Raw genomic sequence first — 24,368 nt, 5'->3', positions numbered from 1 at the left:
TGACTAGCCTGCTATAGGAGGAGTCACCCCTCTTCGGGGACCTGTACTACCACCAGTCAGGGGTCCAAGGCCACACCCGTGTCCTTAAGGTTCCCAGGGGTCTCAGGCTCGAGTATTTTCTGATCCGCAGGTTGAGCTCCCAGGCCATGGAGGCAACCTTTATGACATGTTTTATGTGGATGCCTGAATCGTGAGTGGAAGAGTAGTATGGTAGTAGTTGTACTTCCACAGTCCTATGTGTCTTGTGGAGCATGCTTATGTCGTGAGATGAGTTCCGGAGGCATAGATAAATAATGTATAGAAAGCTTGGAAAGCCTTTGATGAGTAGTATCATCTTTTCAGTAGTTTGCTCTTCGGTTGAGGTTGTACTGAACTATGTAATGGTGTGTATGAACCATGGTGTATATATAGCAGTTGCTTGTTACCATGTTGTTCGGATGTTCATTTCTGCATTCCATGTCTTCAGTGCATTCTTAATCCATAGCTAGTATTGATGTTGATATTAATCTAAGCTGTGAGTTTGTTTGTCAGGATGGTGTTCACCAGGCTGAACCGTGCCCCTGCCCATGAGCAGGGAGAAGGTAGTCACGCATCACAGGAGTAATTGCCTCACCCGCCTTCTCCGGCGGAAGTTATGCTTGAGGGAGAAAGAAACAAGAGAGACCAACCGTCTGCTAGAGCGTATTGAGCAAAATACGGCTCGTCAGCCGCGGAATGATGTAGTGTCCCTCAATGACTTCGTGAAGCTAAATCCCCCAAAGTTCCATCACTCCGTCGATCCCCTCGATGCTGATGACTAGTTGTGCAGTATATCGCGCAAGATTCGCTCTGCCAATGTTTTTAAGGCCGACAAGGTGACCTTTGCGGCGTACTTTCTGGAAGGACCCGCCAATTTGTGGTGGGAGAATTTTGAAGCTATGCGTCCTGCCGGACCAGCAGCCACATGGGCAGACTTTAGTGCAGCCTTCCGTCTGCACCACATTCCAGAGGGTCTGATGGACCATAAGAGAGAGGAATTTTGTGCCTTCACCCAGGGAAAGTTGACCGTGGATGCTTATAGCCGCGAGTTTGGTAATATCGCTCGCTACGCAACTGAAGAGGTGTCAACTGATGCCAAGAAGCAAGCAAGATTCCGTAAGGGTCTGAGCCCTGAACTTCGTCGTGACCTGGGCCTCCACGAATGTACAAGTTTTCAAGCTCTTGTCAACAAGGCGATGAGTGCCGAGACTGGTCATACCGACTATGAAGCGACGAAGAAGCACTCCCGCGACTCTCGCTCCTCATCTGGTTCCATGTTTCCAAAATGCAGGCTGTGGGTCCCGAATAGCTCTCTGCCACCAAGATATACCCCGAGGCCATCCTATGTGGTGCCTCAGGCGAACCAGACCAACCCTCCAGCAAAGACCAATGGTGGTCCAGCTAACAATGATGCACCACGTGCCAATCAGGTGATCTGTTACAAGTGTAGAGAACTAGGGCACTACTCACGAAAGTGTCCCCAGAATATAGGTGCCAAGCAACCTGGAAAGTCCGTTGGGCAAGGCAAGTTGGGCAAAGCTTACTATGTGAAGCCAACTCCTGCACGTGGCCGCATGAATTATGTTTCAGCAGAAGAAGCTGCAGAGGATCCCGGCGTCATATTGGGTACGCTCCTTGTCAATCATGACCCAGCGTCTGTCCTTTTTGACACTGGGTCATCTTATTCCTTCATTTCCGTAAGTTATACACAGTTGCATAACATGTCCTTTTGTGATATGCCAGTCCCATTAGTTGTTCAAACCCGTGGTAGTAAATGGCAAACTTCTAGGATAACCTATGACAATGAAATCCTAGTAGACAGGCTAGTTTTTCTATCATCTTTGATAGCCCTAAAATCCTCGGATATCAATATCATCTTGGGTATGGACTGGATGTCATCTCATTATGCCAAGATTGATACTCATTCTAGAAATGTTCAGCTTACCCATCCCTCGGGTGAGATAGTTAATGTCCCTACTCGAGTTGCCGAATGCCAACTGTATTCCGTCAATGCAAATCCTCTTCTAGAACTTGAAGACATTCGGGTAGTCCGTGACTTCCCGGATGTCTTTCCCGAAGAACTGCCAGGAATTCCACCTGACAGGGATGTAGAATTTGTGATAGATCTTGTTCCAGGAACTGTCCCAATAGCCAGAAGACCTTATAAGATGGCACCATTGGAGCTAGCTGAACTTAAGAAACAACTAGACGAGGCCTTGAATAGAAGTTTCATTCGTCCTAGCTCTTCTCCTTGGGCTTGTCCCGTCCTCTTCGTCAAGAAGAAGGATGGAACGGACCAGATGGTTGTAGATTATCGACCAGTTAACCTGGTCACCATAAAGAACAAGTATCCGCTCCCCAGGATCAACAATCTGTATGATCAGCTCACTGGATCCTCAGTCTTCTCCAAAATGGATTTGAGGTTGGGCTACCACCAAATCAAGATAAAAAACGGGGACATTCCAAAAACGGCCTTTGTCACTCGTTATGGCCAATACGAGTACACCGTCATGTCCTTCGGTTTAACCAATGCTGCAGCCACCTTCTCTCGCTTGATGAATTCAATCTTCATGGAGTATTTGGATAAATTCGTCATGGTATATCTCGATGATATTCTCATCTACTCAAAGAACGAACAAGAACATGCCGAGCATCTAAGGCTGGTATTGATGAAACTTCGAGAGCATCGCCTTTATGCCAAGTTTTCAAAATGTGAATTTTGGTTACGAGAAGTGACCTATCTAGGCCACGTAATCTCTGGTAAAGGTATTGCTGTCAATCCCGAGAGAGTTCAAGCCGTCCTAGATTGGACTCAACCTGAATCGGTTAAGCAAGTTAGGAGTTTTCTTGGACTAGAGAGCTATTGTCGCCACTTTGTCGAGAACTTCTCCAAGCTTGCAAAGCCTCTAACTGAACTCCTCAAGAAAGATAAAAAGTTCGAGTGGACACCACAGTGTGAGCATAGTTTTCAGGAACTGAAAAGACGCCTGACTTCCGCACCTGTGTTGCTACCACCAGATTTTTCTAAGGACTTTTTTATCTATTGCGACGCCTCGCGACACGGATTAGGTTGCATTCTCATGCAGGCTCGTCATGTGATTGCATACACATCTCGACAGTTGCGTCCACATGAGGAAAATTATCCCACACATGATCTTGAACTTGTAGTTGTAGTCCATGCACTTAAAACCTGGCGACATTACCTTCTTGGTAATAGTTGCGAAATATTCACTGATCACCAAAGTCTGAAATATATCTTCACCCAGCCGGATTTGTATCTCAGGCAAAGACGGTTGGTTGAGTTGATCACAGATTACAACTTAGGGATAACTTACACCCCGGGGAAGGCCAATGTTATGGCTGATGCACTAAGTCATAAGTCTTATTGTAACAATCTGATGCTACAAGGAGGTCAACCACATCTCTATGAGGAATTTCGGAAGTTAAATCTTCACATTGTTCCTCAAGGATTCCTTTCTAACCTGGTGGCGAAACCTACTCTTGGGGATCAAATCATAGTTGTGCAGACATATGATAAGGATATATCCCGGATCAAGGAGAATATTGCTAGCGGAAATGCTAGGGATTTCTCTATCAATGAGCAAGGTGTCGTGTTCTTTCAGAACCGTCTAGTTGTTCCAAAGAGCAAACTTCTGCGGCAGTTGATCCTCAGGGAGGCTCATGATTCTCCTCTCACCATTCATCCTGGTAGTACTAAGATGTATCAGGACCTACGCCAGAGGTTTTGGTGGACTAGGATGAAGAGAGAAATTGCTGAGTTCATTGCTAACTGCAACGTTTGTCGTCGAGTTAAGGCAGAACATCAAAGGCCTGCTGGCACCCTTCAACCCTTAGCTATTCCTGAATGGAAATGGTATAAAGTCAGTATGGATTTCATCACTGGATTGCCCAAGACCAAGAAAGGAAATAATGCTATCTTTGTGGTCATTGACCGTCTTTCCAAAGTAGCTCATTTTCTTCCAGTTCGTGAGAATATAACAGCTAGCCAGCTAGCAGAGTTATATATCTCTCGAATAGTGTCTCTTCATGGTGTTCCTCTGGAGATTAACTCAGACCGTGGAAGTATTTTTACTTCTCGCTTCTAGCAAAGTTTTCAGAATGCCATGGGGACTCACCTATCTTTTACACTGCTTTCCATCCTCAATCAAGTGGTCAAGTAGGAAGAGTGAATCAAATCCTAGAAGATATGCTCCGAGCTTGTGTTATATCGTTCGATATGAATTGGGAGAAGTGCCTTCCATTCGCCGCATTTGCTTATAACAATAGTTATCAATCAAGCTTCGGCAAAGCCCCTTTTGAAGTTCTCTATGGACGAAGATGTCGAACACCTCTTAATTGGTCAGAAACCGGAGAGAGGCAACTCTTTGGTCCGGATATGATCCAGGAAGCAGAAGAGCAAGTTCGCATTATTCGTGAAAAGTGGAAAACAACCCAATCTCGTCAAAAGAGCCAATATGATCGTCATCATAAGGTTGTGACCTTTGAAGTTGACGAGAAGGCTTACCTTCGGTTACACCTTTGAAGGGTACCCATCATTTCGGCATCAAGGGAAAGTTGGCTCCTCGTTATATCGGTCCTTTTCGCATTCTTGCCAACGAGGAGAAGTTGCCTACCAGTTGCAACTTCATCCGCATCTTTCCAAGGTTCATGATGTTTTCCACGTCTCGCAACTGAGGCGTTGCTTTTCGGATCCTATCTGTGAAGTGGACCAGGAAACACTTGATCTCCAAGATAACCTTTCATACCGAGAATACCTTGTTCGTATTCTTGGTCAAGCAGAGCGTACCACTCGACGTCGAAACCTCAAGTTTCTTAAAGTTCAATGGTCAAATAATTCTGAAAAAGAGGCAACATGGGAAAGAGAGGATCGTCTTCGACTTGAGTATCCCGCGCTATTCCCGATGACTTCAAAATCTCGTAATGAGATTCTTTTGAGTGGGGGTGAGTTGTCACATCCCTAGAATCCCTAATAGAGTTTAGCAAGTTTGTGCTCATGTCTTATTCATTGCATCCAAGAAATGGAATAAATTCAAAAGAAAGAAATGAAAACAAGAGCAAACCCTAGCAACTCTATATTCAAATCAATCCAAACTAGGTGACAAATCAATGAACCCAAAATGGCCTTATTAAAAGTAGATCTTTTATGATAATTCTTGGAAACAAAATATCAAGGGTGAAATCTATTTTCAAAATGCTTTTAGCATTTTATTTTAAACATAAAAGTCACTGAGATCAATTATATATTTGATTTCAAATATTTCATATTCTTTTAAAATGTTGAAAACTTTATCTGGGATTGGAAATATTCCAAATAACACCCCAATATTATTCAAACTATTTTAGGAATAGTTTGGAGCCAAAAAGAAAATGCAACTAAGTCAAAAAAGATAAAACAGAAATTGGGAAAGAAAAGAAATGAGAAAATGACTCAGCCCAGCTCCTCCCCTCCTGTCGTCTACCTCCTGCCAGTCGGTAGCAGGAGGTGGCCGCCGCTCCCTCCGGCGCGGCCACGCACCTGCGTGCCTGCCTGGCCGCCGCATCACGCTGTCGTGATGGAGATAAGCCTCCCACAGCCTTCCCCGTGCTCATCCCCTCCCATTCGCCCCTGCTCTCTCCCCTCTCGGCCGCCATTAGAGCCCAAGCCGAGCTCGAGCTCGCCGTCGCTCCAACCTCTCTCTCTCTCTCCCATGAGCCACGCAGAAGAACCGCCTCGACCTCCTGAAGCTCCCGAGCTATCCCCTGAGTCACCGGATCGCCATCGTCTTCATCCTCGGGCCGCCGTTGATCGCCGTCGTCGTCCTCCCTCCTCAGGCCATCCCCGAGCACGTTTGATGTCCCTGTACTCCCCGTGAGCCCAAGATGCTTCTCCCCCTATTTTTCCCATCGATCCCGTGCCCTAGCGCCTGATTTCACCGGAGCCCGACGAGATCCGCCGCGGGAGCTCGTCGCCGGTAGCTTTCCGGTGATCGGCTGGTCGTTCTGAGGCTACTGTTATCTTCGGTGTGTCGTGTAGATGCGGTAGGAGCTAAGCCCCGTCCCTTTTGCCCTCTGGATCAATGATCCCGATGATGCCTGAGCTCCGGCAGCCGCCGAGCTCGTCTCCGGCGTCATCCCCGGCCATCATAGCCCCTACTCTGTGCAAAAATGGATCCACGATCGACTACCCGATCATATGGTGCCCTCCGCCGTCCATTTGGTCGCCGGAAATGCAAACCCGACGCCCTCCGTCGTTCTGGTGATCGCCGGAGCCTCGCCGCCGGTGGGGTTGACTCCCCTGAGTCACTAGCAAGTGGGGCCAGCCCCCTGGCTAATTAAGTTTAGTCAAAATAAAAATAATGTTTATATTAAAAGTTAAACAGACACTGACATGTGGGTCCAGCCCTGTTAAATGCCTAATTAAGTTTAAACTGAACTAATTTCTGGCCAGAGTCACTAACGAGTGGGTCCCATTGGTCAGGTTTGACTTTCAAACGGCCAGCTGACCTGCTAATGTCATGCTGATGCAATAATTCTAATTCTGATTAATATAATTCCAGAATAATTGCAAAAATTTGGAAATTCATAGAAAATTGATCACAACTCCAAATCTGACAAATAATATATACAAATTGATAAAAAAAATCAATGAACACAATGGTGCTACATTCATGCGTGGAAAACAAAGTTATGAAACAACATCAGGTCAAATCAATTAAAGTAATTTGATAATATCCTATTTCAAATGATATTTGAATTTGGATTTCAAACCAGATGCAAACTAAGGTTTTACCAACCACACTGTATCATATCACTCTTCATTTCATGCCATGATCATGCATCATGATTGTTGCATACGATTGCTATTAATTGAATGTTGTTATTTCGGTAGGCTCTGCCCCTCCGGATACATCCGAATATTCGACTAACGGATATTACCCCTCTGCTGAGCAACAAGGCAAGCACCCTTTTGATCATCCCGATATCATCCCATGTTCTTGCTCCTGCTCCCACTTATCGCATTAGGACACACTATTTCAAATGCTTTACTTCGGTAGTTGAACCTATTCCTTTGCATGACCTATCGTTGTCACAGTAAATAGCCAAACCATGCAACCTAGCATACCTGGTAGATGCTTGAGTTGTGATGTGTTATTCCTGCTATGCATGCTATGCCTAGAGTTCAGGTATGTTTCATCCGGGTGATGAACGGGAATGGATGAATGTGTTCTAGTGACAAAGAATAAGTGTGGAACCTGATTTGGTAAAGGTACCGATGAAAGGCTATGTAGGAGTACATGGCGGATTGTTTCATTGGAACCGTCCTTAGGAACTGAGTTCCGTGTATGTAATCCAAGACTACATACTACCACACGCTGGGATACTTAATTGACCCTCTCGACTTATAAATCGCCTAGTACTCGGTCCAGGAGTTGCAAGTAGTTTCCGGTGTTTATAGTCATGCTGGAGGCCGTGCACAGTGCTGACCTTAGAGGTGGGCTATGATGCGGTAGGCAGTGGCACGGTGTACCAAGTGGCACCCGGATGGTGGGCTTGGGAACCCTGCGCACATCGTTTGGGGCCGTGGCAGAAACCTCGGCCGGACTTCCGTGCGGGTTACTCTCAAATAGGCGATAAACCTGGACTAGGTATTAGCATAGTTAACGGTCATGGCCGACTCCCTCGCTGGGCTTCCGCTTGAAGGTTTCCGAGGTGCATGACGTGCACATAGCGATAAGTGGCGAGAGCGTGTGTGAAGAAGTACACCCCTGCAGGGTTATGATCTATTCGAATAGCCGCGTTCGCGGATATGGACTACTTGGAGACATATGTTGTTCATAGACAACTTTAATGGCTACTCATAAAAGTATCAAGATAAGTGTGAGTGTCATGGATGGCATTTCCGTAGGAAGACGGGAATGATTCCATGATGGTGTATTGTTGTGGAGTTAGTGGACTCGTGTGCGAGAAATCAAAGTTGTTAAAACTATTTAAAATTGTAGTTTAGCCTAGGCAAGAGTCAAAGCTGGCTTGCTGCATGAAACACTACAACCCCCTTTTATTGGTACCTGAGCATGAGTATATAGATCTGTTCTAAAGTCTTGCTGAGTACTCTTGTACTCATGTTTGCTTAATAATTGTTGCAGAGAATACCCACGAGCCAACAGGTGGGTTCTTTCTAGACATCGATGATGACGAGTAGCTGGTGTCCCAGCTACGACCTGGCCCCTTTAAGAAGGGATCTGTAGATAGTCAGGCTTTATGCCATATCCTTTCAACTGTCTATACTCATACAACTTTTATGCTTCCGTTGGTTTGTATGACTTTGAGTGTCGGGTCGTGTGACCCCTGCTTGTATGAACATATTATCCAAGACTCTTCCGAGTCTTCTAAATAAATGTCGTGATGTTGTATGGTTATGTTGTGATGCCCTTGTTGTATCTATGCATATCTAGTATGTCATGCGTACGTGTGATGCACTGTGATATGTATGGGATTCGACACCTAGTCGTATGCCTTAGTAGCTCTGTATACAAAGAAATGTCCCTTTGTGATTCCACCGAGCCTTGTTAGTTTGCTACTGCTCCGGACACATTGGTTGACCGGCATGTATCGTTCTTAGCTGCTGTGTCTGTCCCTTCGGGGAAATGTCACGTGGTGTAGTGGAGTCCTTGTAGCTTGTTACGACTCGCCTACACTCGCTGTTGACCGACACCTGCTTTGCTGGGTTATGTATGCATGTCTTTGTACATTCGAGCCACTTGAGTTTATGACTAGATATGTCGACCCGGGTTCTTTGACATTGGAATGCTAGCGACACTATTGCATGCGTGAGTCAAAAGGCGCAAACGGGCCTGGGTAAGGTAAGGTGGCAGCCGTGGGGATAACCGTGCGTGAGCCCGCAAAGGGGTGCAATGTGTTACAGGCTGGATTCCTATGGCTTAGGATCGGGGTCCCGACACAGTGCTACTGCTAATCTATTAGCAGTAGCGCTGAAAATAAAAGCGCTACTCGTATACACATTAGAAGTAGCGGTCGAATAAATAAAGCTCTACTGCTAACATTCCAGCGCTACTGCTAATATTCCAGCGCTACTGCTAATATTCCTGCTTTCAATAATTAATCCGCGTCGTATTTATGTCCCCCCTACGTATTTGTGCATGCTCTATACAGTGGTTTCATCATATCATAATAAACACGCATAATTTTCATCACATCATACACATAAAGTAGTCTCTTCATTTATAGCATCATTATCATCATCATTATCCAACACAAATATCATCAAATCTCAAAAATAACGATAGACACAAGTCATGGCACACCCACAAGTTTCATCATCCCTATCTAAACCATCACGTAGAAGAGAAGGGCGATCAACATGAGCAAGAGCGTGACTATGTAGTACTTCTTGAGGCACCGGTTTCGCTCCGTCTCTTGCTGTAGCATCCACCTCAAGCAAATCATTCCCGCTTCGGCTCTGCTGTCGAGCCCTCCGTGGCTAGCCCCCGGGTACCTGTCCACGTGGGACTGAGCGTCTGGCCAGTGGTCGTACACTCCTGAAACCCTCCCAATGAATACGACGTAGCAGTCCTTCGCCATCTCCGATCTATGTACCTGCATCGTAAGTTGATTAATTCAACGATATATAATATGCAACATAATGTACTTGAGAAACACGAGCAGTAAACATATATAAATAAAGAAGTTCCTCATACACAAACTAATTAACTAGAGCGATGTATGGTAGTTCATATAAATGCTAGTAGTATTAATTATAATTGAACACACACATTGTCATCGTCAATCACTATTCCTCATCAAAGTTCCAATCTTCATATTCCGACATGAAGCACCCGAGCTTCTTGAAAGGATTCATGTCCAGACCCTAAGCGACCAACACATCTCGGAAAGTCTCCCACCTCATTGGTCCATGGTAGACCCAGAGCGTGAAACTCAAGCGGGTAACCTCGGGATCGCAACCGTCATATAATGGAGTCTACTTCAAGTTGCGCCAGCTTGGCCTCCTCTCGATAATCAACTATGTCTCTATTCATACTCTTGCGAAGGAGGCCTCGAACATGAGGGTCTTGCACGACTAAACTTAGTAGCGTCGAAGTCTGCGGCGTGTCCATCGACTCTTCTCTGCCATGTCCGGACTCTGCTACATCCCCGTGTCTAGAATCTTCTCCAATGCCATGTCTAGACTCTTTCCCGTCGCCGTGTCCGGACTCTTCACAGCTGTCGTGTCCGGCGCCATCGTCTTCTTGTCGATCGGTCATCTCTTCGTCCAGACCCATGTCGTTATTCCCTGTCGTGTGTACGTCTTCATCATCATCTTCACTTATCCACTGAGTATAGCCATCCATGAAACCATTGATCAGCAAGTGGGCTTTCAAACTGCCACGATCAAAAGGGTCCAAAATTACTCCTTTGCATCTTGTACACTGACATCTAATCTGAGTCCGTCTATTTGCATAATGTCCATCACCGCGGATTGCAAGTATCGCTCCACCTTCCCACCACTCACCTTCATGACTGCAAGGTATAACAAGCAAAAGGGTCATAAACAAAATGCATGCATATAAAAATTTGGCATGACCTTGCCTAAAAATAGGACATATCGAGTTTGCTCGTAATTCGCCGAAACAGAAATAAATCAATATTTCGGCAAAACATAAGCAACTCACGGGTCATGTCACTCATACAATATCCCTTCATATTGCAAACACACATATTCCCATTATTGAAATCCACAACTTTTTACCCACCTATATATATCCCGAGAGATAATGTGCACGCCTAAATAATGGAGAAGTAACAATGGTGGAGAAGTAACTTAGAGAGAGGAAAGGAAAAAAGGAGGGATAGGGCAAAGGGGGAGGAAGGGAGAGAGGGGGTGTGTGTGGTTGAAATGAGGGCAATAATGGTGGAGGAAAAGAGAAATGAAGGGATAGGGCAAAGGGGGTGGAGGGGAAGGGGGAGAGGGGGTGTGTGTGGGTTACAGGGAAGCGCTATTGCTATGGAACTTACCAGTAGCGCTGTTTGCATACTAGGCTACTACTAAAGATACTATGGGTGGCCTCGTTGGGCCCCATTTAGCAGTAGCGCTGGAAATGTACCCATCGCTACTACTATGGTAGTTAGCAGTAGCACGTCCTATTTCCAGCGCTACTGCTAAGTAGCAGCAACGCGTGCTATTTTTCAGCGCTACTACTAGGCTCCTACCTATAAGGTTTTTCCTACTAGTGTATGCATAATATGTTTGAGTAATTGTTTCAGTCATACAATCAAGACTCACTCGACAAATCTATCGCCAGTTCCTATTTGTTTGTAAGTGATTATTTTTGTAATTTAAGTCTATAATTCAGCTCGTTGACTAGATATATTATCCTCACTATATTCTTTTGTATGCTATTATGCAGAATGAAGATTCTCCAATGCAAAAGAGAAGGAATCTATGCCATTGGGTTCATTGACCCATATATCCTTAATGAAAAAATGATAGAAGACCACCTCGAAGACTCAGAGGAGAACTTGCTAAGGTTTTTAAAGGCACAAAATACCAAAACAGAAATACTATTTCCTTACAACTTCAAGTGAATGTTATTGTTTTGTACTACAATTTTTATTTTGCTTACTCGATGTTAAGTGTAGTTGATGAGTTATGCATGACTGCTTATATAACCTTGAGCATGTATCACTGGATCCTGCTAATCATTAAAGTTGTCGCTAGAACTGTTGAAGTCCTAGACTCACTAGGTAAAAACCCTCAAGAATACACCAGCATGGTTAAAATGCTCCACATTTAATTTCAATCATTATCGCACTATATTGGCCTTTTTCGTTCATTTCCTCATATCAAGTAATTAATAAATCCTTTATTTATTATCTTTGCCGGGCAGGGTTTGGAAACAGTTCATCAAAGAGGTTGTTGGTGAATGGAAACCGGAGCTGCGTTGGCAACTCCTGAAGGTAATTAAGTTTTACTAGCTAGATCCGTGCATCTCTTTAATTCTAGTTTCAATACCATTATCGTGCTTGATTATTATATGATGGAAATCTATTCTCGCGAAGTGCATGAGCGAGAAAGAAGGGACTAATTTACGTGCATATTACGTTTGCGAGAATGTTAATTTACGTGCATATTACGTTTGCGAGAACATTCACATGGCGATCAAGTGGCGCAGAGATGTAAAACAAGTTGAGGTATGCAACCACTATTCACAATTTTTAAAGATGATTTAATATATATACATATAATTAATATATTCATATTGATCTCCTACTTTAAATAAGAATGAAGAAATGCGGGCGAAGCTCCTACAAGAGAACCGCCTACAAGGAATTCAAGAGAAAATTACGGGATTTTTGTTTACGGAGGTCATATTTGAAAGCGGAGAATACCATTGCCGCTAATGGCTGCATGTAATGATCTCCAAATTGTAGGAGAAATTACATATACCAAATTGTATATATATATATGTATGGTCGTAGGAGAAATTATATTATATATGCATCAATGTGTACAATATCTAGTAGTGTAAAATATGTTTGAAATGAAAATGAATTAAATGGCAAAAACAAAATGAAAAATAAAAATAAACCATAAACCCTCAACTCTAAAACCCTAACCCCCAACAAAACATAAAATCCTTTAGTCCAGGTTGGTGTCACCAATCGGGACTAAAGGTCCTCCAGTCCTACCGCACGCTCACGACCACGTGGAGGGACTTTAGTCCTGAGTTGTGGACGACCGAGACTAAAGGGTGGGGGCCTTTAGTCCCCACCCTTTAGTCCCGGTCGGTGACCCGGGACTAAAGGTTGTTGCCAACCGGGAGTAAAGTCCCATTTTCCAGTAGTGTGATTTCATGTTCATATGTAGCGTAACCAAGTAAAATCGGTTTTTGTAGTGTGGAATTTGATGATGCTAACTGTTTAGACGCTTATAGCATTGGAGTATTTTATCACATGTATTATACGACTTTGGCCAAATGTGTGATATTTATTTAGTTTTATGTTGCTTGTATTACTACTACACCACGTAACACTAATATAGTATTCGAAGCAAGATTTGTTTTTGTGATGCAACATGTTTGATGATACATTTTACATGATTTCGATCTTTGCTTCTCTCGCATGAATGCATTTTTAATTGAGTTTTGTCTTTCTTGTATTACAGCTAACACCGTATAGCATTATGATAATGCCCACGTGTACCGTAACCAAGTAAAGGTTTATTTTCGTATATTCTTGTCCGTATTACAACTAGCATGTCACATAATGTTTGTAGCGTAACCGATTTGTTTTTATTATGAATTCAGTTTAGCACATTTTTAATCTAGCTCCACCATAGTCATGTGAATTTCGTTCATGATGACCAAACCAAAACATTTTTTTACGAGGTCTTCATACCTATGACACTTTTGATTTGTATCCACGTATAGGGACCAAACCAAGGAACGAGAAGTTCATCCTGGCTTGTATCGCTAAGGGGACTGAACCCAAAAGATCATTAGGACGGAGTATATGCAAGATATAAAAAACCATGCATTTTCCTTGGCTCGTACTGCGATGGCCGAATCAAAGATATTTACGATGGATCGATGTGACACGTTTCTTGGTTTGTACCATGATGGTCGAATCAAGGACGAAAAATTAGGAATAGATGAAACAAGAACCTTGATTTGTACCGTGATGTTCGAATCAAAAGTAAAACTTTGAAAAGATAAAACCAACACCTTAATTTGTATCGCGATTGCCAAATCAAGCCCTAGAGTTATGGGGAGGAGGAAGAAGAAAGCTCCCTGACATGTACCGTAACGGCCAAATTAGAGGCTAACGGAGAACCATGAATCTCACCTTCAAGCTTCTAGCAAGCATGTCGTCTGCCTCTTCCTTTTCTTCTCTGCTTTTGTGATGTGATAGTATGTACTGTATGTATGTGTGTATGATTTGACAGAGGAGAGGAAAGAACGAAAGGATGACCATCGAGCAGCCAGAATGGCCTTGTATTTATAGAGACGGGCCAAGCACACAGGCTGCGCACCCACGTTCAGATCATGTGATCGTGTTGGTGGGATCGTGGGAGCGGGTTGGACATTCATTTTTTATTAAGTACTCTGTATTTTTTCAATCACTACTGCCTCCGTTCTTAAATATATATGTTTCACTAACATACTATATACGAAAGTATATATAGACATATTTTAAAATATAGATTCATTCATTCTCCTTCGTATGCAGTCTTTAGTAAAATCTTTAGAAATTTTTTTATATTAAAGAATAGAAGGAGTAGTTGATCAAGCTTTGAACCGGCCACTTTCTTAATTTGTCGATGTGGGCTTGGCTATTTTTAATCACCGTGTGGGTCCTGGCACCACCATTCGTATGCACACAACAGCCTTGTGAGAACTACAGTCATGCCGGACTAAGCCTGATTAGCTATTAATGAGTCTCTAGTTAAATGCCCGTGCGTTGCTACGGCATATGAAATATTATATGAAAAATTACTTGATAAAATGATAACATGTAATTTAGATATTTTAGACGCTCGTTGTAACGCACAGGTTTACATATAATTTAGATATTTTAGATTTTATTTACCCGTTAAGAATAAACACTTATCACACAGTCATTAAGATCTTACCAAATTGCATGATGAGATGTTTTGCTCTATCTCAGTCCAGCTACGAAGCAATGCTGCTAGCGCCTGAATATCTGGTTGCACCCACGAATCTAGATCTCGTGCGGAAGCAAGAGCAACCTCGGTCACAGCCGTCTGGGTGATAAATGGTTAAGAAACATGATGGTGACAATGATAATATAATCTGCGATTGTGATAACTCATAGAAAATTGTAGATCCATATAGCGCACCGGAGGATCTACCGCCACTAAGGCCTTGTCACATGCAAGTATACGTATAGCAATGTTGGAACAATCAATGTCCATCGGCTGGTCCTTGTGGAGTATACCTTGAATTCTTTTGAGACTTAATCCTATCGGATGGGGTTTAGAGCTTCGCACCCACTCATTCCTGTAGGTAACAGTTAATAATTGTAACATTGTAATAGTTAATATTGAAACTTTTATATTTCTTAGACATGCTGTTTACTCCAACGAATCAACATCATTAATAGACATGATGTCATTGCATATTTTGTCAACTAAATCATGCGGGTCTATGCCCATGATTGGGATCGGAAGGGGGATTTTGTCTTCGGCTCCATCAGGTGAATCTTGCTGCTTACGTTTTCGATCATCCAGGAGCTCAACATCAGAATCAGATACTTTTTCTTCATTGTCAGGCTCATAGTATATTGGACTTCCTTTTAACTTATTAAGTTCTGTCTCCAATAGTATGACAGCTAATTTTCGACGAAATTCTTTCATGTCCTTCTGCATATAGCAATTAAAAATAATTCGTTAAAAAAGCACGTGCATTTGAGATGAAATATGATATTTAGAAAAAAGAGATACATGAGTGAATTGATCTGACAAAACTTCTCCTGTCCAATACTCCATAAAATTTAACATAAACAATCCACATGACGTGCTGCAATATTGAAATATTCCTTCAGGCTTTCATCTAAAATATAAATAAAGTATTTAAACAAGTAATAATGTTCATTGTACATGTCTCAATGCATCGTCAAATGTATCTATTACCTCAATGTTTTGGCTATAAAATAAGACCATATTTTTGTACAAAATTTATTATTCACAAGACTTACTATTCTATCTATCATAAATTTCGCTATAATTCAGTTCAAATATGAGATGTGTTCATCATACCCATTTGTTTGGAGTGGCTTTTGGACCTGTTCTATGACTGTCCAATTCATAATATCGAGGTCCTGCCACCTATCACCTCTCTTAAACTCCGGCATATCACATGCGATTTTTATATGTTTGTCAAGTCCTTGTATCTATTAAATGGAAAAAAGTCACCACGTATTAGGCAAATGAAATGTAATGTCTAGGGAAAGAAACACATGAAGTAGACATTTACCGTCATAGTGAGGTCACTTCGGTTCATGCCAATTCCAAGTGAGTCCAATACATGTATCTCTCGTTTCTTCGCATTGAGAACCGATAGATACCAGTGGTATTTTGTAATGTTAATCGGAAGGAATACCTAAATCAATAAATATTATATAATATGACACGTAACTACTCTCACGTAAAAACGTGTTGCATCATTATATGTAAGTGTAGTGAGTTAAGACTGACCATGTCATGCTCCAGAAAAGTATTTACTCGTTTTACAATGTGACGATGTGTTGCGGGGTCTATCTCATCTTTCTTTAGCAGGGAAGACACAAACGTGCTTGCAATGTGTACCTTTCCACCCACTCTATCTTGTAGGTGTTCCTGAGCACTAATGCAATATATGTATGCATTTATTACCTATAGTTTCAAAGATAGAATACATTTAAATGTTAATACACTTACCATGCGAAAATAGAATAAATTTTTGTTAGTTTAAAAGAGTTTGTGCGGTTTGACTTACATCATCGTGCGTAAGGCATCTCGTCTCAGAATTTGATAATAATGCATCGTTGATGTGCATCAACTTTGTATTTGAATGTAAGGGCATGATTGATTTAATAATTGAAATATCATGCGGGGTGCAAATATAATCTATCATGGAATGACATGAAACCAAATTAGTAGATCATAAAAAAGACAAATAGAATGAAAAGGATGATAATCAATGTAAAAGTAAGTACCTTGTGGTGTAATATTTATATTTGCTCTTTTTGGTTTGGAATGACTTGAATTGGATATATCTATCTTCGCATCTGTAGGTTGTATAGTACTTGCTGAGCTTTTGGTCTCCTCCAACGGCATATCCGCCGGGATCGTATCGGACGGTTCTTTTCCACGATCCACAATATCCATATCTATCACCTTCGGGCTCTTTTTGGTAGGTTCATTTTGATGGTTAACAATATCCATATCTACGACTGAAACAATCTGTAAACGTGAGATATAGTATCAATTTTTTTCGGATAACAATATCATAATTCATATGTAACTTGCAAAATAAAAGAATAAAAAGATTGATAACTAATATAAATTTGATTAAACTGTGTAAAGATTGACTTGATTGAAATCTAATACACGGAGTAAAAAAGACCGAAGCGAGTACTGTCTAAGTACCTAGCTTAATATGGTACGTATAATATACAACATATATAATATACATGGAGTATATACATGTATAATATACTATCTAATCTAATATACATGGAGTATACGGCAGTCATCACAGTGGCCCGGTCTACACTATACAGCAGCACCTTTACCTAATATCTAATCTCACTCTACTCTCACTCACCAGCACCTTTATCTTCTCACGCGAATGCTATCCCCTTCACCAACCCGATACAGGGCCGGTCTTTAAGGGCACGGGGCGAAACTAAAATCCGAAGCCTTTTTTAAAATGTCTAAATAATAATCAATGAATGTAGATGTAAATTTTTAGGACAAAAAACTAAGTGCATCCAAAATTGATATGCATATATCAGATAATATTTGCACCTTAAAAATTTCTCCGAGATGCAAAATCAGCGATGATAGTAAATATCAGTCGCCTCCAACAGTTTTTTCTGAGTGCGTACTTTTTAGATGTCATGACAGTACAAAAACTGAAAAGCACAATTAGTTTTGGAAATTAGCACAGAGATAATACATCAATTAAAAAAAGTCTTCATCAAATATTATGAAAATAATAATCTGCTAGAACATACCTTCTCTGTAATCAGTAAAAAAAAAGATGAATAGGCAGATGTATCTACCTGGCAGCGCTGGCGCCCTGCGCTCCGGTCAAAATTGAATTAACGACGCAGCGATGCCTCCTTTCTTGGGCAGCAAATCAGCGATGCGTCCTAGTGTGTATGCTCCATCATCTTTTTTTTTAGGTAAAGTACGCTCCATCATCTATATATACGAGCCTTGAGCCTGGCCTCGTTCTAGCTTTTATTTAACGCATGAGTCTTCATAATCAAAAATTATAGTGCGTGTTGCAAATAAAGAATTGTAGTGCATGTACATACCTGGAAGGGGCCCTTCCGGTTTGAGGGGCCCGGGGCGGCCGCCCCGTTCGCCCTACCCCAGGACCAGGCCTGACCCGATATCCTCACTTCCTCATCCCCTTTCCCTCCATTGTTAGCCACTCACCAGCACCTTTGTGCTGTCGCCGGCGCGCCATGGCCCACAGCTTGCGACAAGCCGTAGAGCTCCCGGAGCAACTTCGCCTCTTCACCTCCTCGTGACCAACCCGATCTCCTCCGTGTCCTCACATCCCCATCCCCTTCCCCTCCCGTGTTAGCCACTCGCCAGGACCTTTGTGCTGCCGCTGGCGCGCCATGGCGCACGACGATTCGCAGGGCTCCCGGAGCAACTTCGCAACCCCCGTCTCTCCCTACCGCGTGGCTGCGCCGTCGTCAGCCTCGCACCCAACCCCACCAATCCATGTTGTTGTGCGAGATCCGGGGGCCAGCGCTGTCGCGGACGAGCTCGCAGCCGGCGGCGGGGACGAAGCCAACATGCAAGCATAGGGGGCAGGTTTGTTCATGGAGGGGGCAAAGTTTATATGAAGTAAAAAAAATTAGCTACAACAACCATTATTATAGTAGAAAAATCAATTTGTTAGGGGGGTCTAGCCGCCCCTTGTCCCCCCCTAGAATCGTCCCTGGCCGGCGGCATCCACACGCGGCGCCCTCTGCCCCGCGTCCCCCGCCACGCGCCCCCGTTTTGCGTCGCCAAGCCGGTCGGCGTATTTTGTTGGCAACGCCCGGCGGCTGACGCGCGGTCAGCGTATTCTGATGGGAATGCCCAGCGACTGACGCGCGTCGTGCACCGCGAGGACACCCTGCAGCAAGCCATGCGGCGGAGATCGACCAATCCAACGGAGGAATGGATCTTACCTTTTGAGGGTCGGCTCCCCTCTCTCCCTCCGCCTCCTGCATCGGCAACTCTGTTGGATTGGTACCTCGGTGAAGTTCGATCGTCGAGGTAAGCAAAAAATCCCGATGGTAGATTGTGTCTCTCTTATATATACACACGCTTTGAAGGCTAGCTAGATGAGTAATATCGTATACGGTTAGGATTGGGTTGTTAGGATAAGGAGTTTTTGCGTAATTTGTTTCCCATTAACTCGTTTAAAGCTCTAACCACCTGAAATTAGTTAGTGTAACAAAAGTATAGAATTCTATGTATTTTTAGGATAAATGTTGCTTCTTTATTTATTAAACATAAATAGTCACCTCGTCTGAAATAATGTCCAGAATGCAATCTGGAGGAACAGAGAGCCAGACCTTACAAAGTTTATCACAGAGTACTCTCTTGAAACATTATCAAGATTACTGCCCGTCCATAAGCACCATAAAAAGGTGGATAGAAAAACATATGATGACGACTATTTCAAAAATGCTGGTTAATGGAGAAGCTTTTGAAGGCTCAATAATCTCGGTTGAGGCATGATTCTGTTTTTTTATCAATTCACGCATGTGTGTGTGTTGGGTGTCTTGTTGGTTATTACGGCTTTGGTTGGCCTCCATGTTGTTAGTTTTGGCTTTTGATTTGACTTAAGCACAAGAGAACTGCATGGACGCAGTGCAGTTAACTGAGCCCTGTGAGAAAGTGAGTGTTCCAGCGTACGTAGAATAGTGTATACGATTCTCGTACGACATGATCTCACTCGTCGGTGGGATTCATCGAACGGCTGATGATGCTGTCGTACAAATATTCATCGTATGTGTAGCAAGACTCAATTTTATCTGAACAAATCAACACATAGCACGCTTCCCTTGCCGTGCCTACAAGCAGAAACAAATACTGCACCTCACAAGCAAAGCCACAACAAAGGTTGAATTAAGAAAAGTGTTAGAATTTAATTAATTCTATTAATCCATGTTTTTCCTAACCGAGACGGTTGCCAATCATCAATAAGAACTACTGATTCACTCTACATATTTTTCGATTGTTGTCTCTAGTCTATTCTAATAGTTTGTTTTGGCTTGTGTGTTTGTTTTGTTTTTCAATGCTATTTTTGGCTTCTGACTTGGATTAAGCAGAACTGCATTGGAACTTTCCAGGAAACTTTGGTTGGATCTCTATAGAACAGGAGGGCCGATGCAGTTAACCGAGGCCTGTGAGAAAGCGAGAGTTTCAGCCTACAAACAGAAACAAATACTGCACCTCACAAGCAAAGCCACAACAGAGACAAACACCACTGTGATGGAAGCAATACATATTATGTACAGAATTATTCAGAAGTTCTTTAGCCACATCAAAATAGCGTGTGGCAAACATCACATGCATGGGCGTAGCAAATGGAGCAAATGCATAAGTTATACAACAAGCATTCTCTTGCGGCTTCGCATCTCCGCTGCTGATACCACAACGACGATGGAGCCTAGCCAATTACTACGTATTAAGGTTTCATTCTAGCGATACATAGAAACCAAGATCGACTCCACGAGGGCCGCCGATCAGATCATAACAGATCAGACCAGAGCCTGCTCCTCCTTCGAGGAGTGTGTGGCGGACACCGTGGAGACCATGGAGTCAACGCTGCACTTGTTGCGCACGTTAGAGCCCCTGCAGATCTTGTAGTACCCCTGGTCCCCCCAGTTCTCGCCCCACGAGTTCTTGACGATCCAGTATGGCTTCTCCTTGAAGCGGGAAGGCGCGAAGCCGGACGCCCCGTAGCCGATGAGAAGAACGCCGTGGTCGAGGTGCCTTCCGCAGATGTATGGGCATGACACTCCGCCAATGTATGTCTGCATGTATGCGGCGTTGATACCGACTGCACAGGAGGAAAAATATGTGTTAGAGATTTGTAATGTATGGATTGATTGTTCCATGTGCTTAGAACCACAGACCTGACTTATAAACTCTGTGTGAGACAATTATACTTACTTGCCAAAGGTCCATATTTCACAAGGTTAGCAGCAATCTGTTCTTCATCAACAGTGACAACGCTGTAGTTCTGAACTGAAGCATCAATCTTGGACTTGTCAAATTTGCAGGTACCATCCTTCCCGGTGTAAGGGTAATCCTTTTCTCTCTCAAGGCCACCAGATTTCAACAGATAGCTGAAGGCTGAAGCCATCAACCCACCGTTGCATACAACATCGCATGAATCAGGCTCTGATGTGTCGCACTGGAAAATTGCACAATTTGATTGCAGCATATTAAGTTGAGGCACCCAGTTAACTAGGCAATAGAAGGTAATATAATTGTTTTACTACGTACGGAATGTTCCTTGCATTCGCATTGCAGAAAGAATTGTTCAATGAAAAGGGAAAAACAGCACGACATCAAATTAATTATTTTTCTACACAACAGTTTCATGTAATGCCAGTGGTTCTTGACTGGAGAAGATTGGTAAACTAAGATAAATACAAAGAAACATGTACTGCCATTCAAATAAAACTAAGTAAACAACAAGACAGCATGAGTAAAAAGGCCCTTCAACATAAGTTATGCCTCGCACTGGATATAAGAGTAAGATGGAGCTACCGTTGATGTCCCCTTACAGGTACCAGTACGAGTCACATAATCTTATACCATGTAGGAGTATTACTCATACTAAGTTCCCATGTAAAATATATATTTTACGATTTGGAGTCATGGACCAAACATTGGGTACTACCAAAGGACACATGCTATGCAATTCACATTTGTCACTTCCTTATTGGTTTGGTGACAGCAATATAAGACGTACCCAGATAACAGTCTGCATCTTTCCCATTCGGATGAGAATATCAAGTTAAGTGGCATTCAGTTCCATGAGTTGACAATATAGAAATCACCAAACAACTTAGTTAACTACACGCAAAAATTCAGCGGCTATGCCTATTCTGGATAGACAGTAATCTGGATAATCCATAGAGATCAAAGTGGTGCACCCTCACAGGTCGCCCACCGAATCAGTGAATAAGTGCAAGGCGCCTTGGTGAATACTGAATACTGAATACTGGGTCACTGACCGATGATAGGTCTGTCTCAACCTACCCATAATCCTAATTTATGGCATGCAACAAGCCAACCACCCACCAAACATTTTTATCTTCATCTTTATTCTAGGCTTGAAGCTATCATCTCAATAAAAGGAAAGCTTTAAGCTAACCCACCCACCACCATCAAAAGGTTCTCCACGGTAAGTTTGAGGTGATTACTATGTTGGTTATTTTGGTTATTTTCATAAAGAAGTCTAACGCTTTTGTTGACTATTAATTAGTGATATCTCACAGGATGTTGCCACCCTTATCATCTCAACAAATTTCCTTGTAAAGTTTGCCAGGGATACCGATCCCAATTCCCCTCTCAGAATTCACCTAGACTCCCTTTATTTGGTGCGTTGCCCAATCAGAAATCAACAACACAGAAAAGGTCTACACCAACAGACAATACATAGTGGTGTGCCACAGAAATCCAACCTATTTCGCAAACAATCAACCAATCACAGAAAAGAATAGAAAAGAGCCTCACCTCGTGGTCGCAGTCGACCAGCTGCTGCTCGGAGAGCACCTCCATCTTGCATGAGGCCAGGTAGTTTGCCCCCTCCAACGCCCCGGAGGCGCTGAACGACCTGCAAGACCCGCACGAGCCCTGCAAAATCAACAAGGTCAGGGGCGGAGGCCAGATCGGAAGATAAATAAAACGGCCAAAGAATCGGGGGAAACCTAGTTCTTGACGGGGCCGACGGCGCCGTGGTCCCTCCAGTCGAAGTCCTCGGGGAGGCCGTCGGCCCCATCATGAATCCCACCCACTCGAGTAACCGGAGGCGCCGACGCGCGGTTCACCCACCCACCCACCGATTGGTCGGTTGGTCGACCGATCTCTCTCCCAGGCCGCATTGCTCGGCCACGGCGGGCATCCCACGGGAAGCCATGAACCGATCCTTCCCACCGGCAAAGAGGCGAGCGGGTAAATTTGGGAGCGAAATTCGGGGGCGAGGCCTCAGAATCGGGGGGTGCTTACAGGGTGTTGGTGTGCTGGATGTTAGCTTCGAGCAAATTGAGGGAGTCCCTGTACGCCTTCCGCATCCTCCTCGGCCGCCGCCGCCCTCGCCCTTCTCATCCAACCCCGGGGCACGCACGCACGCGCCATGCAGTCCCGGAGCGGCCTCCGTGGGCTCGGCGAGGCGGGGGGCGCGAGGGGGCCGGCCAGCGGCCTGGCGGCCGCGACGCGCGCGAGGTGGCGGAGGGAATGGCGCGGCCGCGGCCGCGGGCTAGGTGAGGCGGGGGGCGCGAGGGGGCGGCCGCGGCGCGCGTGAGGTGGCGGCGCAGGGAATGGCGCGGGAGCGGGTGAGCGGGGAGGGCGCGGCGAGGAAGGAGGCGGCGGCGGCCATTTGGGAGCCGGGGGAGAGCAGAGCAGCGGCAGCCGCGGGATGAGACGTGGGGAGGTAGGTCGTGAAGGGGTGGAGAACGGGCCGTTTTTTCTCTCTGCGCTCGGTCGTGGGACGTGGGGTTTCTTATAGTCGCTCGGAAGATAGAACGGGGGTGAGGTCGAACCATCGCTGGTTGAACCATCACGACGGCACATCCTGCTTTAATAGTAGAGATTAAGGATTTTGATGAGGGTGTGCGCTTCGATTATTTTCTGTACGCAATTTAAAGTCTAATCAAATGAATATGTCAACAAAATATTTCTTAACTGAACACATATGGGCCGATAACTTATTGGAAGCATCATTTACTTCTTTCTATATACCCCGTATATATTTCCTAGCGTGATTTTTTTATGCATCGTATCAATATTTCCAGTGAACGCAATAAGGGCTCCATTTACCATGATCCAATATTTTAACAATATCAACGTTGTCTGAGACAATTTGTACTCACATTCACATTAAAATTCCACTCTCGGCGGCGACATACTCCCCCTTTTCGATTTATAGGGCTCAAATCTGAAATCTCATCAACCAAGGTGAATTGTGAGTGGATGACACTAGTTTTAACTAGTCAATGAAATATTTCTCACATTTTCAATTTTCAAGGCAGTAAATGTAGCATCCTCCTTCTTATTGGAGTTGCATGATGGATGTAGAAAACGATGCATGCATAGCCACTCATCTCATTTCTCTAAACTCTATGAATTAAATATGACGTGTGACTCAAAGCACTTTAACTCTATTAGACTTAAAATGAGGCAAATATAATGAAAAACTGAATTTTTTGAGATGAGACCTATAAACCGAAAAGGAGGGAGTATGTGTATGTGAGTCATGTGTCTTGTCTATTTTTCTTAGGACAAAACTTGATGAGTATTTCTTTGTTTCGTAACATTTCACATTTATTTACTCTTTTCTTATGTCTATGATATCGATGTTGGC

The 24,368-nt window shown here is 43.6% G+C and overlaps 1 protein-coding gene across 1 annotated transcript; it reads right to left on the bottom strand.

The window, feature by feature from the left end:
- Positions 1–20,471: 20,471 nt before the first annotated feature.
- Positions 20,472–22,890, bottom strand: LOC123408989 (cysteine proteinase 1-like). Its single transcript, XM_045101999.1, has 4 exons — positions 22,729–22,890; positions 22,523–22,642; positions 20,948–21,191; positions 20,472–20,834 (listed from the first exon to the last, which is right to left on the bottom strand). Exons 1-4 carry the CDS (start codon positions 22,888–22,890, stop codon positions 20,533–20,535), a joined length of 828 nt encoding a protein of 275 aa, XP_044957934.1. The 3' UTR covers positions 20,472–20,532.
- Between the last annotated feature and the right edge of the window lie 1,478 nt (positions 22,891–24,368).

This window comes from Hordeum vulgare, chromosome 7H (genome assembly GCF_904849725.1).
Source record: "Hordeum vulgare subsp. vulgare chromosome 7H, MorexV3_pseudomolecules_assembly, whole genome shotgun sequence".
Taxonomy (NCBI): Eukaryota; Viridiplantae; Streptophyta; class Magnoliopsida; order Poales; family Poaceae; genus Hordeum; species Hordeum vulgare.
This window is presented reverse-complemented; position numbering and strand designations above follow the sequence as displayed.